The sequence below is a fragment of the Podarcis cretensis genome (genome assembly GCF_951804945.1).
Source record: "Podarcis cretensis genome assembly, chromosome: 5".
In the NCBI taxonomy this organism is placed as follows: Eukaryota; Metazoa; Chordata; class Lepidosauria; order Squamata; family Lacertidae; genus Podarcis; species Podarcis cretensis.
In genome coordinates, this window is record NC_137174.1 from 35,725,163 (window position 1) to 35,743,757 (window position 18,595).

Consider the following 18,595-nt stretch of genomic DNA (forward strand, 5'->3'; position numbering starts at 1 on the left):
TGAGGGAGGGGGGGTGGCGCTCGCTCGCGGTGACAGAGATCTGGCGCTGAGGCGACGAGGGAGCGCGCTCGCCCCGATGGACTGAGGGAGAAGGAACTATAACGTCGGCGGCAGCAGAGAAAAGGAAAATGACACGGGGCAGCCTCCAGCCCCGCGCGCCCCTCAGGACCTGAGCTTGCTCTTTCCCTCTCCGCTTCCCTCCCTCCCTCCCTCCAGGCCCAGCCGCCTCCCCCTCCCTTTCCTTCCCCCCCTTTTCCCCGCCTGCTGCCCTCCCCCCCCCCAACCACCGGAGGTGCGAGCCAAAGGAGCACCGAAACTTTCAAGCCGGCCGCCTTCCGCGGAAAAGCCTCAGCCTGCTCGCCTGCCCGCCCGCCCGCCCGGCCCCGGTTCACGCGGGGTGCGGTGCTCGGCGGGGGGCGCGGAGAGAAGGAAGCCAGCCGGGGGCCCAGAGCCCCGCCGCGGCCGCGGAGCTGCTGTCACCGTTTGTGCTGGAGCGCCGCCGTTCGAGCGAGAGGGAAAGGGAGCGCGGCGGCGGCGGCGGCGGTTCCTCTTTCTCGCCCAGCAGCAGCAGCGCTAAGGAGACTCGGGGCCCCATTTCTCCCCCGCCGCCGCCGCGCTCAAGGTATAGCTTGCCTGAGCTGAGGGGAGCCGCGCCAGTGGCGGGAGCTGCAGCAGCGGCAGGAGGACTTTCCTTGCAGCAGCAGCAGCAGCCGCCGCCGCCGCCTTCTGGCCAGGGCCCTTGTGCCGCTGCGGGGCCTTCGCCTGAATTGCCGCCGCAACCACCACCACCAGCAGCGGGCCCTGTCCGCGGTGCCGCCGTCCTCGCAGCGCCCGAAGAAGGAGCAGCAGCAGCAGCAGCAGCAGCATCGCTTTCCAGCCGCCGCCGCGGCCGCCCTCTTCATCACCGGCGGCGGGGAGAGGTGGGGGAACAGCCTCCTCCGCCGAGGCTCCGAGCCATCTGCGCCCTGCAGCCGCCGCCGTGCCTATCCGCGCTGTTCCTGAGCGGCTCCCGGCTCCCAGACATGACCGCCATCATCAAAGAGATCGTCAGCAGGAACAAAAGGCGATACCAGGAGGATGGCTTCGATTTAGACCTGACCTGTATCCCAAATTTTGTGCAGGCCTGGCCTGGCTGGGCCGGGGACGCTTTTCATTTTTTCTTCTTCCTTAGGGGAGGTGGAACCCATATGTCTTAAATTCCCCCCACCCTCCCTGTACTCCCCACCCCCACCCTCAGTCAAAGGGAGACCTGTGTCCCCCTGTCCCTCATCGCGTTCTCTCTCCCCCTTAGGTAATTCTTTCAAAAAAGCTGCTGTGATTCCCCCCTCGCCTCGCCTCCCCTCCCCCCCTCGCTGATTTGCAGCAGCTAGAATCTGGCAGGCTCAGGCCTAGGCCTGGCACTAAAAGGTAGAGATGAAATTCAAGTGGAAAGCAGTAGTGCACATACAGCTGTTGCATCAGAATTATGCAGCGATTATCTAGCATGTTTCTTTCAGTGTCTTTTGTATAATGTGATACATGGTGTAGTGCAATCTAGGATTGCAGCTTCGTCTGTTTAAGACTTTACCAGTTACAGTGACAAAGATCTGGTTGGTTAGTTTGTAATGCCTTTTGTCTTCTGGAAATTGCTCCTTTTTGGAGTATAGAAAATGCACACTGAGTCAATTTACAGTACTTAGTGTTGTTCCTTTTCTTGCCTGTAGAATGAGTAGATTGAGGGTTGTTCATAAGTTGCAATTTTTGTGTTTTATCATAGCTATTAAAATAAAACTCCTAAATGATAATGCCACATAGATTAATGCATATTCATATGTTTTAAGCAAAGAGTATTAGTGGTCATTTGGAATAAAATTATTGCGTGGCATTATTTAACATGCATTTAATGTGGGGTGTTACGTCCTACTTAAAAGTACCTAATAAGCTTCAGACTATTACTGCAGTAACTATTTTCTGTTAAAGTGTTGGTGTGGTTGATGTACCCATGGTTGATGGCAGCATCACTTTAAATACATAGGGATGAGAAGACAATTTTCTTTAACAGTCCTAAAATATTGCATTGATAATATGACCCCAAAGCAGTTAGAACTGAGAATTTGGTTCTTAACAAAACTTTCATCCAATAGTTTATGTTGCATCTGCAAATGCCTACATTGTTTAACATTGTGAATTCTTTCACCTCCCCCAATAGAAACAGCATGTTATAGGGAAGTGATTCTGTGTTAAATTGTAGCCTAGTAAATTTGAGAAACAATGAAAGTGCGAACACTTTTTCAGTACAGTATACCAGCATTAGGCTAATATCTCTTTAGAAGGAATACTGATGAGATAGGTGGTTTTATGGGGTGGGAGGCTGTTAAATTTGTAAAGATTTTGTATTGAGAGGCTCTGTGGTCTTACTCTAGATTTCTCTAATTGGAATCTCAAGTGTTCAGAACTGCTTGCCAAACAGTTTGTTACATCTGCTTAACCCTTTGGTGGTTTTTCTAATCTTTTGAATGTTAGGTATTCTTAATTGGTGAAAGATACATATTCTTATAATAAAATACTCGTTTAAGCAACAAAACTTAAATTTTTTTTATTAGCTCAAATTACATTCCATCTTTCAATTAGTTTACCACATTCACAGTACTTGTGTATGTTTCCTCAGAAGTATGACTATGTTCAGTGGGCTTACTGCCAGGTAAATATGTATAGTATATTTTTGCTGCTGATATCATAGCAAGCAATTCACACTGCATGAAAGTGATAACTTAATTATATCACTGATTATTTTAAATATATGAATAATAGAGCTGCTTTTACATTGTAAGATTATTGATCATAGAGCAAGAAAATTCAAGTTATCTTGCCACTGGTGTTTCTGCTAACAGCATTAAAAAATGTTTAAAAATGAAAACTAGTTAGTTCTTATTCCAATACATAATTGAAAGACAGCTCTTTTAACTCACTGTTGGACAGTGTGTGTGAAGTTGTAGCACGGAGAATCCAAAGGTTAAATATTTGATACTGGGACAGTAAAGTGTCACCAGTGTATTGGAGAATCCTCCAGCCATTTAATAAGTTGAAATCTCTTCACACATCACAAGGTTAAAATGAATCTCTTAGGCCAGGCACAGGCAGAAGTTAGATCAGAATCTACTGACAGATATTCTTGATCTACTGCAATAATCCAAAGATCTGAGTCTCAAATTGTTTAACAATAAGAACAACAAAGTGCCCCCTTCCCCAAATAAGTTGCTGACATAAGCAAACCTTTGGGTAACCAAGAATAGATTTTTGTAGGAAGTAACTGAACTCATTTTTGGTTCTTTTGATCAGTAGCTGCTCAGAGACATCCTTTTCTTTAATTCTAAGTGAATGACTTTTGTACCTGGCTTTAGTTGTTGGGTCTTGGAGTTAAGGTAAAAAATAAGTAGATTCTGCAAACCTGAGGCCTGCCCACCACTGTCTTAGGCTGCAATATTAGCAACATTTCTTAGAGCTTGAGGTTGCAAACTTATCCCTGGGAATAAGCTTCGCTGAACACAGATTGCTTCGAAGGAAATATGTATAGTGTTATGTTGCATGTCCCATTGAACTTAGATGGGCTTATTTCTGAGAAAACAAAACTATGGCTGTGCTGTTAGACAAACAAAAATAATCCAAACCATTTGTTAAGCCAATAGATTTTAAATTAAATCAACTCATATATAGAAATAACCTATTGGTAAGCATAGAAATATTGTACAAGGCATTTCTTAGTCATATATACAAAAAGCAATAAATGAAAATACCTATTTCAGAATTACTCCTCTGGAATCAATTACGGTACCTAAGGATTGTAGTTGTGCTGTGGCATGGGTATTTCTTCCTCGGATGTAGCCTGGAAATATTTCACTTCTTCCATTTGTAGAAAATTGTACTTCCTACTTAACTTGATGAGACAAGTAATTATATGTCCTGTTCGCTAATATGAAAGACAGTGTACATGATCAAACAGAAGTTAGTTGCAGCTAATTGCAATCCTGTTCATACTTGGTTGAGCTTGTTTAAACTTGGGGAGACTTTACTTTTGAGTATACATGCTTAGAATTACGTATTGTAAATCCTCTTCCATTGCTTTCAGTGGAATGTAATACCTAATATAATGGGGCTTACTCCCAGGTAAGTGGGCTTGGGAGACTTCAGTCCTAAACTCATGTACCTGTGAATAAGTCTCATTGAATTAAATAGAGCTTACTTCAGAGTACATATGATTAAGGCAGTGCTGTAGTTTGGATTTTGTAAATTTAGTTACCTAGCTTTAATGAAAACAGAACGGGATGTCTTGATTTCTCAGACGTAACTTCGTATATTTTAAATTCTGTTTCTGTAGTATATCTGTCTTTTCATCCTTTCTTTGTTATCAAAATCTAAATTGCTGTACACTTAAAATACCTGATAAACGGAATAATTGTGGATATTTTCATGGAAGTAAGATCTTCTGTGTTCAATGCAGTTTACATGTTCATCTGTTTAGGACTGCAGCCTAATATAGGTAGAATTTCTAATCTGAAAGATTGCATGCTTTTTAAAAATTAGCTGTTACTCTGTATATGATTACAATGTGAGTCATAGTATGTGAATAAGAGTGGATATTTGATCCTGAAAGAGGTAGTAGAATTTACCTTAATTTCCTTAAGATTTACATTTTATTTCCAAAAGGTGTAATTATTCTATTTTGCCAATTTGAAAGTCATTAAAATAGATAGTTAATAGATTCTCTTATTGTGTGTACATCTGAGATCATATAGTTTTGGTACATAGTGGTAAATTTAAATACCTGATTGATTCTTGTTGTAGTTCCTTGAGTTTTCCTCAGTTCTTTCAAGTGATGTGGAATGGCATCCCCTTCAGCTGAAATTACTTAACTTGTGTTTTAGAAAGTTGTATATAGAATGTGCAGATTTGTAAAGTTATACAAGTTAAACATGAAGTTAACAATTAACAAGTGTTACTGTGTACACAGTTTAAGTCTCAAATTTTGGTCCTCTTTTCGTCAGTAATAGTTGTAGTACAAGCAGTACCTATATGATCTGTGTTTTAGTAGAAACTTTGAAATGGTGAGTAACCTATACATTAATTTGCACTGAAAATGGCATTGTTTTTTTCCTGATTATGACTTTGTGAGTGTGTATAAGTTAGGCCATTGCTCTGCCTAGATTAATATTGCTTGTTTGGACTGGCAGTGGCACTCCATGACCTCAGGAAGGTGTTTCTCAGCCTTACTGTTGAATACACCTTTTAATTGGAGTTCTAGGTTTTGAACTTTGGGCCTTTATGAATGCAAAATGTGTTATATTCTGATGCTTGTGCATCCGTCTTTATAAACTCACTTCAAACTGCTTTTTAAAGTATCTCCTCCCATATTGAGGATAGATTAATCAGAGGCTTTATTTTAGACGGAGACACAATGCATTTTTACAGCAATATTTTAAATCTCTTTAGATTCTGAACTGTGTTACAAATTACACATTTAATATCTGTAATTTACAAGTCAATCTGTGCACTCATAAGCATCTTCAGCATCTGTCAAGTAGCATGGAAAACACCACTTTCTGTCCTTCCTGGTGGGTAAGGAGTACACTTCCCATGTCCCACTGAAAATAATTTTTTGGCATCTACAGTTTATTTTCACTAATTCTGACACAAAACCACTATTTCAGAGTAATGATGCATATAATGGATACCTATAAATATCATGGTTTTTAGATATTGCATAGAAGTGCTTTAAAGCTGAGTCTTCCCCAGGATTTCCCTATACCCATATTCCTAAGAGTTTAGGAATAAAATAAACATTTTAGTTTGCAAATGTCCAGATTATGGTGTGCAGAAGGTAGAATGGCTTACTCTGTCAGTAGCGTCCCTTGTTAACACAAGTGTTTCAAAGATGGAAAATTTGTAGAAATTCAGGGGGTTAACTGCACATTTTCATTTGCTGTCTTGGGTCTCAAATAATGTTTTACCTGCTTTGAGGTGAGCCAAGTACCACACAAAGTAGATGGTAGTCTGCAATGGAGTGTACCTTGTCAGTTGGATTATATAACACAAACACATCATCTCTAGTAATAATCTTTTTCATCCTTTTTTAATTTAGTGAATATAATGCAGGCTTCTGGGAGACTGTTTCTCTATCTGGACTTCTTTCTGCCTCTGGGAATGCTCAGTGGCTTACTGTAGTTTTCCAGAGAGATGGAACTCCCTTCACTTTGTCTCTGTTTTCTCAGCATAGGTTCAACAGGTAGTTACTCCCCCCACCCCCAGTAGCAAAGCTTTCCATTTGAATTGACTGTTGGTCATGCAGTCTTGATAGGTGCATTTTGAGTGGTTGAGTGGTTGATTCTCAGGTTTTTTTAGCCTTTAGAGACAGATCCTGCTTTTTGTCTTGAGAGTTTAGTTTCTCTCTGCATCATGGTTTAGCCGGTTGCATTCTACCACAAAAGGCAAAATCAAAATGGCAACACTGCTGCTGTGCAGCTATGAACTGCCTTTTGGCTATATTTGGCTAGCTGATTCAATAAGATTTTATTTAACTTCAATAAGATTGTTTAACTTTTGTATTTGTGAAGATCATGAAATATTATTCTTAGTATGTCAATTTTATCTTGCTTAAAGAGTTCAAAATATTGTAAATCAACCTATAAGTGTTGGTATTGTGGATTTAGGTTGGACCAGCCTAAAATGTAATTCCTGTGTAAAACGGATCCAGAAATAACCTGCCTTTTTATTGGACTGGCTAAATTGAATGCATGTTTCTGTGAATACTTGGCTATACTTTAGCAGTATAGAGTAGTATATAATCTGAGATAGATTAGGCTGAGAGAAAGACTTGCCCAAGGTCACCTAGTGACTTTTTTGAGTGAGAGATCTGAAGCTATGTCTTCTCTCCTGTAAGTCAGATATCCTTGCCACCAACTATACCACAATGACTTGTGATTGTAGTATGTCTTTTCTGACAGATAGGGTGCTATACAATCTGTTCCAGAATGAAAGGCAGGGTTTGAATGGAAGCAGTGTTTGGAAGACCTTTCCACTTTTGATGCTTATTTCCATGTATGCACTTGCACTTTCTTATGACAGGCACTTAAAATAGAAGACACAAGATTGCAGCATGGAGTGCTCCCATTCAGGGTGTCAGCCAACCACCATGCTCTTTCTAGCCTACCGCTAGGATTTGTATTTTCCCCCTGCAACAGTCAGTCTGCACTCTATAGCTGCTGAGCATGCTCAGTCGTTGTCCTGATTTTTGAGTACCCCCACCTTAGGGATTTCCTAATTTGCTTTTACTTCTACACAACTTGGTTTCCCCCCAAGCCTGTTGATGCATCTCTCTGGAGTTTGTATGATCCTGTTTTTGCTATGTAAGGATATTCACTTTGAGAACTGGATTCATTCTGTGTTTATTTGTGCGCACAGAGATATACGCATACATATATGTCTTAAAACAAAATGCTTCAGATTGTAGATTTTTAGCGGCTCCATTTGTAAGATATATCTGACTTAAAATACAGTGTCCCCCCCCCTCTCTCTCTCTCTCCGTGTGTGTGTGTATCAAGCAAGTATGTGATGTACATGAACAATATTGGTTCTGTAGATGAAGTTTCATCCAGAAGGGGTACACTGGTAAAGGCATTAGTTTTGTGGTGCCAAAGAAAATGGGGTGGGGAAGAAGAGTTCTGAATAGCAGAACCTTCCCATTTCTCCAGTGGTTGGGCAAACAAGGCTAAATAATGTTTCTAATCTGTACACTTCCTCTCAGAAAGGATGCGTCGTTTTCATAAAGTTTGATACTATGTACAATGTGCATTTACTCTTGGCAGCAAAGAAACCAGAAATAATTCTATTGTAAATCTGATATTTATCTCCATTTCCCACTAGTTCCTGAAAACTGCTGAATGCCTTTCCTATGGGCTTTGTACTTAGCAACACCGGTCAGTGCAAATTAAGCACAGTTTCTCTTAATATTATGTGACTTGGCCCCCACTAACATGGTTCTTGCAGAAGAATGTCATGCATTCTTCTAACTGTAAACTAACATAGCTTACAGAAGCATTGTGTCCCTTGGTATTCCTGCAGTGTATGGGTCCTTTGCTCACATTTTTTGTTGTATATGGTTACTAATACCTAAAAAGCAGTGGGGTTAAATACTTTAAAAAGGTAGTTTCAGTGCTGTTTGAACAAAATTATTTAGTTTGTCAGCAGCTGCACTTTGGAACTCCCTGCCTATTGAGATAAAGCAGGCACCTTCACCATACTCTTTGGCACCTGCTAATAGCATTCCTGTTTAGACAAGGTTACTAAAATACTTAGAAAGTTGAGATAATTTTAATCTGTTTTATTACTTTAACTTTTGTAGATTTTAATGTAGGGTTGTAATTTTTTTTATTTATTTTACAGTTTTGTTTTCTGTAAAGTGCTTTGAGATTTTTTACAATCATACGGTGTATAAATTTTTATGGAATGAATAAGCAAGTAAAATAAATAAATTGATTCCTTTGGTGCAATGAATACAGTCATCCCATGCCATATATTGGTATGTGAAAGCTGTTACTCATTTTTTATGCTTCTAATCCTCCTGGATTTTTATGAATTTGGTAAAGTTCATATTACCCAATATAACAAGTTTCACGTAAAATGGGAATTTTATTCTTCTGCCATAGAAAAACCATTATGGGGGGGCCTCCTCCCTGGACAGGCTTTTTTGATGGGTAGATAGTAAACGTTTTTTCTGCTATTAAATAAATTAAGTCGGGTCATAAATGTTCTGAAAGTTGCGCCAGATGTTCATTGGGAAAAGAGCAGTATTATAGTTTAAGACCGTATATTTGACATCCTCAGTAGATTGTATTTTTTTGGATTAAAAAAAATGTGTCTGTACCTATCTCAAGAACAATAATGATAGAATACAGTAATATTTTAATGCAGAAAAATTTCCTTGTGGTAGTGCATATTTTTAGGGAAAGTAGCGATGACTCTGAAAAAAATATGCAAAAGGAATAATGAGTTATAAAATAGTTCTGGTTTGGCTTAAAAAGTGTCTTTTTCCTGGCAGGGATTTTTTTTTTTTTTTGCGTGTGTGTGTGTTATGCACATATATATCAGTTAACAGTGCTTAATAACATCATACTGCTGCTTTGGTAAATATTCTAATGGTACAGTTCAGTAGCTTTAAGAAGACTTGATTGAAAATTCAGAGAAATGCCATTTTTACAGTAAGAATCCATTACTACTTTGCTGTTTGTTTTAACAGGCCATTTGTGTGTTCCCCAACTAAATGAAAATGAGTCCTTAGTCTCTAGCAAATTTAAAATCCTTACATTGATAGGGGGACAGTAGAATAAAAACACCTAAAAGGGTGTTTTAGTATGTCTTATTCACATGATGTATGCATAGAACTTTCCAACAGTGATTTTCAAAATAAGTAATGCCCAGACCTTTTTCCTCCCAGAAGTTGGTGTTTACATGCATGCACTAATGTACTGGAATTTGATCTTTAAGGTTTTTAAGAACTTAGATTGAAATCTATACATGCACACTTGGGTATAAATATCAATGAACTCAGTGAGGTTTACTGCCAAGTAAGTCTGCCATAAGATGTATTAGTTCAGTTAGAAAGTGGTGGTTCCTAACTAGTGCTGTCATTTTAAATTTGAATATAATGTATGCCCATATAATGCCCATGGTCTCCTACTTGCCTTTATCTCTTTACTTGGAAAATATTGCCATCAGAGTAAACTAATAAAGACTAGTTGCTGGGGGATGATGAACAGTAGGGGATGGCTGTTACCTGCATGACCTGGTAGTATGCTTTCTGGATGTATCTGACTAGGCAGTGTTAGAAGCGGGATGCTAAACTAGATTGATCTTTGTTCTCATCCAGCAAAGCTGCTCTTATTATATTATCAATCTTTTGCAGTTTATCTACATCGTAGTTGACTTCTGTTGCCCAGAATTGAACACAAATGAGATCTTCATCAGTGCTGAATAGAATGCTATGGTTATTCATTTGTATCTTAAAGACAGTATTGCTCTTAATGTGGTCTATAATGGCATTGCTATTTTGTTCCACTACATCACATTGACTCATTCAGTTTATTCCCTATAAGCTGAAGTTTTTAGAAGTGCAGCTGTTCACCCAGTTAAATTTTTTCTCCCTCGTCTCCCCTGCCCACAGTATTGTATGTGTTTCTGTATAGTTCTTTGTTTTAAATATACAACTTTTTTGTTTTTATCATATTGCTGTGTACCTTACTTTTCATAGATACATCTAACATTTTAGTGTTTGCAATCCCTTTATTTTGGATCCAACATGGTGTATGGTCATCTTCCGCTGTGTTGATTAAGAAATTGAAGAGAGAATTACCAGCACGGCTGGAAATCTCTTTACAATTTGATATTGATCTATTTTATTTCTTTGTGCAGTTTTTCAACAAATTATATTCCTCTTGCAATAGTTTGTTGTTTGTTTGCTACCCTCCCAAATAACCTTTCTGGTGTGGTTGTCATGAAGACGGAGATCAGAAGCCTCGGCATAGCTAAGATATATCAGTGGGTTATTCTCTACCTAATCCAGTCTGGCTTCTTAAAAAAGCAACTTTGTTTGGCTCAGTACAATTTATAACCATTGAATGCTAGTCACTCATATTCTTCTCTGTGCTTCAGTATGTGCTCCAATTTTAAAATGCAGAAGCCAGAATAATTTTTTCTGCTTTCCTTTTAAAATAAAAAAGATGCACTTTACTTTTGCTCTGTAGTCTTTTGGGACTATGACATTTTCCATGAGTTCACACACATAATTACTAGTGGTTCTGAGAGACCAGCATAACTCCCATGGGATCCTTGAGTGAATGTCATCAGGACCTGCCGACTTGAATATGCTTACATTCTCCAATATTTCTTTGATTTCCTCTTTGGTTATTTATATACCACTTGATGGTAAACCCCCCCCCCCCCTCAAAGCAGGGTGCAAAAAAAATAAAACAATAACATTGAGAAAAATTCATAATCATACTTAGAAAAATTAAAATACTAAAAGAAATAAAAAATTACCTCAACTGTCTAAGTATCTCAGTAGGCTTGTCCAGACAAGTGTGTTTTTAGCAGGTGACAAAAAGAGTATGGTGAAGTTATTTATTTCATATATATATATATATACATACTGCTTGATTGTTGAAAAAAACTTCAAAGCAGTTTACAAAAAAGATTAAAAAAACTATTACTTAAAATTATTATCATAATTTAAAACATACAAAAAGTTAAAAGCACAATAGAATAGACTAAAACAAATTAAAACTTGTGATCTGTGACCTTTCCTCTCCCTTGGTCCCCCTCCCCATTGTGAAATATCCTATGTTTTATTATTTTTTATAAATAGCTTTCCTTACATAATTAAGTCACATTGCACTGCATACCTTTTGCTTAATTCATATGACTTGGTACAGTGGTGCCCCGCAAGATGAACGCCTTGCAAGACGGAAAACCCGCTAGACGAAAGGGTTTTCCGTTTTGGAGGCGCTTCGCAAAATGAATTTCCCTATGGGCTTGCTTCGCAAGACAAAATGTCTTGCGAGTTTTTCTGACTTTTTTTTCCTCCCCCCCCTTTTTCTAAGCCGCTAAGCCACTTATCAGCTGATCCACTAAGCCGAAAAGCCGCTAATAGCGCTAAGCCGCTAAGCCGTCAATGGGCTTGCTTCGCAAGACGAAAAAACCGCTAGACGAAGAGAATCGCGGAACGGATTCTTTTCGTCTTGCGAGGCACCACTGTACTTGGTTCTTTTCAACCATTCCTTGGTACTTGGTTCTTTTGAATCATTCCTAGGCATTTGAGCAATGCTTTCTAGAAATTCGCTGCTGCTAGATGAGTTTTTCAGTAATTTGCATTCTACTAGAGAAGGAACAATATGGGGAAAACTAGGCTTTTGTTTTTATCAAACCATGAGATACTAAGGAGGCAAGTTTTTAAATTAATGGCTGTACAGAGATGGCTGGTACCTTTGAGGGGGAAAAGCTGTTCCTTGGCCTGCGCCTAGATCAGCATTCTCAGAGGTTAAGTGCACACTGATAATAAATCCTTTGGTGTTTTTTTCTGAAGAATTCTAGGAAGAAAATATCATTGAGTTCAATGGGACCTATTCTGAAATAGGTGTGGATAGGACACAAGTTTGTGTTTTCTGCAGGCCCTATGCTGTACTGTGCAGCTTCAACATAAGAGTATTGGTTTTGTATGTTCTACTTGGGACACCTCCAGCCAGAACGTAACTATATCTTGCTGTCAACTGCAGAGAGGTGGAGTAAGATCTCTCCTAAAATGCCAGGTATTTAAAAGTATGCAATGGCTGAGGCCTTTTACAAAGAGGTTTTTGCAGGGTTGATAAGTGCTAGAGAAAGAAATAGGGCATGTGACTAAGGGTGTGCACATATGATTTCTTCCTGGAGATTAATACTTGCATATTTAAGCTGGTCAGTCAGAACTTGTTGTTCCTGAAAGATGAGTTTATGTTTTCTGATGTCATGTTCCCCTCCTGCTCTGTTCATTGCTCTCCCATTCCATCACTTTGTACTAAAATGTTAGCAAAGAGGAATGCTGGACATCAGGTAGAATAGCAAAACCAAATTCACTGCCAATAGCTAATAAGCCATAAGTCTTCAACTGTAGCTTGCTTCCACTTTTAAAACAAGCTTTTAACCTCTTTGCATTATAGCTTGCTGAAACAGCATTAAAAAAATGTTAAGGCACACTGAGGTTATGCAATGACAACTATTTTTTCTTACTCTTCCAGGAGTGCTGATAAATTAATTATTTATTACATTAAACCTCCTAAAATTGATAGTAGTTTATTTGCAAATTGGAGATCAGTCCACATCTATAGGCTATATAAATCAGTGCTTCTCAAGCTATCTGATGTGGTGGACCTGTAAACCCTCCCCATTCAAATAAACCAGGGACCAGTCCCTGAAGTGTCCCACACAAACGGGGCTGTGGTAGAGTCATCAGGGACCAGTAGCTGATGGCTTGCAAATCGACACCAGTCTGCAGTCCACCACATTGAGTAGGACATGCATAAATGATATAATATTTGGCAGTTGCTGATGTTTAGAGTCTAGGCTTGGGGTTTCCAAACTATGGACCACCAATGGTCTGTGATCTTCTTTTTCTGTGAACTGTCCCTTGGATCTTTCCGGGCCCCAAGCTGTTATTTGTCACTGCTCAATGACCCACCCTTGCATCGTGGTGTTCCCCTTCTGTTGTTAGATGTATTGGTTTTTTATGCTTCTGTGCTTTTATGTTTGTACATATTTTATGGGCTAATAGCCGTAAATAAATTTCAATTTGAATTTGATCTTCATTCAGGTGGTCTGGTATGTCCACCATTAAATATTCATACTGATTTTTAATTGCATTTTTATTGCTTCTTTTAAAAGAAACAAAAAAATAGCAATAAAAAAATATACAGTATATCTCATACACTCTCTACAACAGGCAGAAAAACCATTAAACTGTCCACCAAGACCATCAGCTGTTTTCTAGTGTTCTTAGGGCGAGGGAGGTTGAGAACCACTGGTTTAGACTTCTTATTGCAAAGGTAAGTCTCTGGTAGAAAAGTACAATAGGTTGGAGTGATTCTTGGAAACCATCTACATTTTAGCTTCTTCTTCTTCTTCTTCTTCTTTTTTGGTCCTTCCATATTATACACAGCCCCACCTGGGGAAGAACAGCTGGGCAGCTCTTATGACTGAAAAAATCTCCTTCCTGCCCTTGTTGCACTTTTATACCCCCCCCCCCCGCCCCCTGGAAATCAACAGTGACTAGATTTCTCGGACACTGGTTTGCTGCCATGATGTCTGGTTTGCTCCTTAGTCTATGTAAACATCTTAAGCAGCTTTGCAAATAATTACACAGGGAATGTTTGCCCGCCCTAACTAACCCTGTATACTTTGTGCTGCTGCTCCTTCATCCTTCCCCATCCTGCCTCTACTATTGTACCCCTACTATAAATGTGCTATCTTCTTGTTGCTGCGACACTTCACCATGAGCTTAAAAGTCAGGTTAATTGATAACTGGACTTCAGTATCAAATCTACATGGTTAGGATATCTGGATTCGTAAGTCTTTAACACTTGTGGTTGAAAGAGATGGGTGATAGAATGTTGAGGTAGAACTGACAGGTAATAGAGCACTGTGCTGCAGTTTTTCCTAACTAGGTGAAACAGTATAGAACTGTGGTTGTTAGTATGTTTGCATGCCTATGTTCTCTATTGCAGGCTTTTATATTAGTTGGCCCTTAAATATGAAAAAGGTAGAGAAGTGCAGCAAAGCCTTTCCTCCTCCCAGGAGGGGAGGGGTTGTGATAGGGAAATGATTCCCGCGTCATGCAGGGGGCGCTCTGCCCCCTGCTTCAACTCCAGGGCTGGCGCCACGCCCCTCCCCAGTTGGGCACCCAATAGGGAAGCTCGACGGGGGTGTGGCTTGCTGCTCAAATGCAGCCGCGCCAGCGATCCCCACCATTGCACACACATTTTCTTCGAGTCACCCACTCTCCACTCCCTTTAGATTAGCTGTTCCTGAGACTTTGCTATGGACCTCTGGTTGGTCGCCCTATTTACCAGGAGGCCTGGTAGGAGTTTTTTCCAATTGGCTAAATTGGCCCGGCCTCTTGGTTTTTTTCGCCTACCTCATAGCAACCGTCACAACTTTTGTGGTATTTGGCGGTTAGGCATTGGAATGTGTTGTTGGTGTTTCGGGTGGCAAGGTGTGGCCATCGCCTTCCCCGACAATTTTGGGTATTCCACTAAAGGAATCCGGCGGTCGTGGATCCTGTCCGATGCCCCTGTGGCAGGGGGCCATGGCACGACCCTCGGTGACATCAGGAAGAGAGCCTATAGTTGGATTAGCATCAGCAGGCTTCCCCTACTGGTGGTTAACCCCTCCTCAGACTCACCCCTCTACGAGTGGGTGGAGTCTAATGTTCCGTGGTCCAATGCCTAAGCCAATACCTTCTCACATGCTGTAATCAATAAAGTTGTGGCCTTTACCTTACCCATTAACCTTACATTCTGTGTCCACGTGTCTTTATTCCCCAAGCGGGGATCGGGTCCTCGAATCACAATTAACTTTGACATCTGACTCCTAAAATAGCTTTTCAGGAATAGCAGCAATAGTGGATGGGTAGGGTGAGTAAGTATGATGCAACCTAAGACTGGGGACAGTGACTGGTTTTCCCTCGCAAGTTGCAGACTGGATGGCTAGAAAGTTTTTTTGATTGTAGCCTTTGCTTATCTGTGCTTCCTTGTTAATGCAATTTAGTAAAATTGTTTCACTGGTCTTTCTCCTCATACCCACAGGTATTAGCAGTTGTCTCTCGTGGTCATAACTGCACTTTAGGTGTACCTATAGATATAATATTTTTGAGTTCTAGTCTTCAGAAGTGTTTGTGCTGCTCTTTCATACATATACTCATTGGAAGCTACAATGCTACTGTTAATGTTTCCCCCCACAATTTTTTGGAACGCTTGATAAGTAGAAATTGGAATAATCTCTAGGAGTGTAATTTACGGCAATAGATTTCACCGCTGAATATCTCATTGTGCAGAGGTGGTGAACACAAGGCATAGTGGGTTATGCTGCCCTCTTGTGCTGAAAGTCAGGAAACACATACCTTTGTCCATTAATAGCTCCCTTCCTCCTCTTGACCAGTCTGTTTCCTGTCTTGACCAGGAGCAGAGGTGTGTGTGTACTCCTCAGTTGCCTACTCCTCAGACTTGTGGTTGGTGTTTTAAATACATTTTGTCGGTGTGTGTGTGTGGTTGGTCTTTGTCTGATCTGTGTTTTGTATTGCTTGCCAGAAGTCCCCCCTCCAGGTTTTACCTTACTGGTGTTTTCCCACAACATCATTTTTTTCCAGCTTTTATTATCTGATTTTCACCATCAGGTCCGAAGGGTGGGTTACAACAGTTTAAAATTCATCATTAAAACAGTTAAAACAAATGACACCTTTGATAGTACTTAGTTCTTGGTAGAATTTGAGTGACTTGGCTGAGGGTTTACACAGGATGGTAGATGCAAGCTGAGATACTATGTATATATGGACAGTACAATAATAAAGTAAGTATACTTTAAATGTAAGTTAAATTGGCTTTAATCGTTTCTTTGACAGATAGTCTTCTGGATAGTTTTTGAAGATGTCAGTACTTTAGAATCAAAGACAAATAGATGAGTCTTTCTATATTGTATAATTAAACCAAAAATAAGGTTTCTGGGTCTTATACTGCTCCTTTGTGTCCATTTAAATAGCAGTTTAAGATTAAGATGACTAGCACTGAGCAAGTTCTTATTGCATGACAATATTCTGCCATTGCCTGGAGGTTTGAGAAGATACTACTTTCTTTCACTGACTTTAAAGTGGGGCTTTGTTTCTTTTGCCCATTAGTGGTTCTCTTTGTCCTCTGATTGCAGGATGCTGAGCAGATATATCTGTTCCAGTATTCTGGTTGTAGATCAGGTACTGAGCCAGAAATGTTTTGGAGTATTTATTCCATTTTCTTCGTTTAAGTATGTAAACACATGTGAAGCCTCAAGATAATAATAGAGGCTGTCAAGGAAGGGAACTCCCCACCGTTCGTGGATTCCATGAAGTGTGTTGTCTTTTCTGCCAATTCCAGAAGCTCCACAAGGAGCTCTGATAGGCTTCTGAAGACAATTGCGCTGGAACATTACTTTCATTCTAGTGCTCAACTTTCAGAATTTCTTCCAGTGCTGATTGCTTATCTGACTCAAGACTTCATCTGTGCACTTTCAACTTCTAGTTGCCTAAACAGTGCAGTTGGCTTATACTTTCAGTAGAATTCTGAAGTTTTCAGGTGACCCTGCAGTGCAGTACTTAATGGGTTCTTCAGCAAGTAGTCAAATATCTGTCAGGTTCCATGCCTCTTTATCAGGGAGAGCTTAGTGCTGATTGCGAAGGAGTGAATCCTATGCAGGTGACTCAACTTACACGCGGGTTACATTCCAGGGATAGTGCATAAAGCCAAAATCTCATATAGTCAAAACACATTTTGGGTTCAGTGGTGGGTGGGATTGCCAAAGTAATAGTTTTTTCCTGGACACCTGCCCTCTTTCTGCCTCCTTTTCAATTTTCTAAAAATAAAGAATTGCCTACTGTGTAAAGCTGGATGCGTGCAAGTTAAATGCACGCAAGTTGTGAGTTAGCTGTATAGTTAAGAAAACTTAACACTCTCTAGGCAGGCACCATTCTAGACCACTGCTCTGCACTCACCATAGCCATCAGGTCTCCTTTTCACTTTTCCACCAATGCCACTATTGAGAAGACCATGTCTCAAGGTATGCTTCTGCATTCCAGTCTGCCTTGGCTGAATGTCTCTGCCTGGAAGTTGAATAGAAGGCTCCTAAAGGCCACCCACCTAAAGTGGTAGGTACCGTTCTGTCATCCAGGTATCTTTCCGTGCTCTGCATTTATCATTCTGCATGATCAGTCTTCCTAGACAGTGTAAAGAAGTTCAACTGCATTTAAAGAATGCTGGGATTACTGCAGCATTTTCATACTACCTTGTCAGCATTGCAGAAGCTGCCATTTGAGTTGTTAAAATCTGTGTCTCTTTGTTGTTTCTCAGATTGGTTTTGCGAAAACCAATGATGACCTAGTTGTCATCACTGCAGTCTGTCATGGTGGTTGTTCTTTGCACAAATTTGTCATTTATCTCATAAACATGCTTCCATTTTCAGCAGGAGCAGGAGCTTGTCCTTACAACCTGTTGCTTTCCAGCCTTGGAAAGGGCATGGTATTGTCTGGATGTGTGAAGAGCTTTGAGGTTTGCTTTGGGAACCAAACAGTTTAGGCAGTCAGAGGCTTTCTTTAACCTTTTTCAGCCAAAATGACAGGGGGAGCGTCCACCAGAGCAAGGTGAATAAAAGGCTATATTTTCCTTGCTTTCATATTCTCTGACATAGCCTTTCCCATCCTTGAGTCCCCCAGATGTTGTTGGACTATGACTCCCATCAGCTTCATCCAGCATGGCTCAGTGGTCAGGGATGATGGGAATTGTAGTCTCAACAACATATGGGGACATAGGGTTGGGAAAGGTTACTCTAAATTACCTGTTCCATCTAACATTATGACTTACTCTGCAGATTGGTGGTAGTATCTGCAGTTTTTGCAAATAATACCCTACACAAAGTTTGTTGAATCTCCACATGGTCACATCCTAACCTTCTGAGAATGGTGGCAGTCTCTTGATGTGTGCAGGACTTTTTGATATTAATTTATTGTTCCTAACCTTTCAGACAATCTGATTTCTTGTTTGTTTCATTTCACTCAGCTTCTCTGAAGAGAAAGTTGTTTAGCTGTACCCTGTCTCTCCTGCTTCTAGAGTTTAAGATGTATCAGCTCTCAGTAGCAAAACATCTGCATGTATTTTCATTCAGGCAGGGTGGTTCTAAGGACATGCCTAAAATAAATTCAATTTTGCAGCAACAAGAAGAATTGATATTGCCAAAGTTTTATCCCACTTCTCCATGAGTAGGCTTGGCATTCTTTAGATGTGTGAAGAGCTATTAGAGCCTA

The 18,595-nt window shown here is 40.3% G+C and overlaps 1 protein-coding gene across 1 annotated transcript in view; it reads left to right on the top strand.

Annotated features, from left to right (window-relative positions):
• Positions 1-289: 289 nt before the first annotated feature.
• Positions 290-18,595, top strand: part of PTEN (phosphatase and tensin homolog) — a 53,009-nt gene continuing 34,703 nt past the window's right edge. Inside the window, exon 1 of the mRNA XM_079976364.1 lies at positions 290-1,101. Coding sequence (XP_079832490.1) covers positions 1,023-1,101 — 79 coding nt within the window. The 5' untranslated portion in view covers positions 290-1,022. The remainder of the gene's footprint in view (positions 1,102-18,595) is intronic.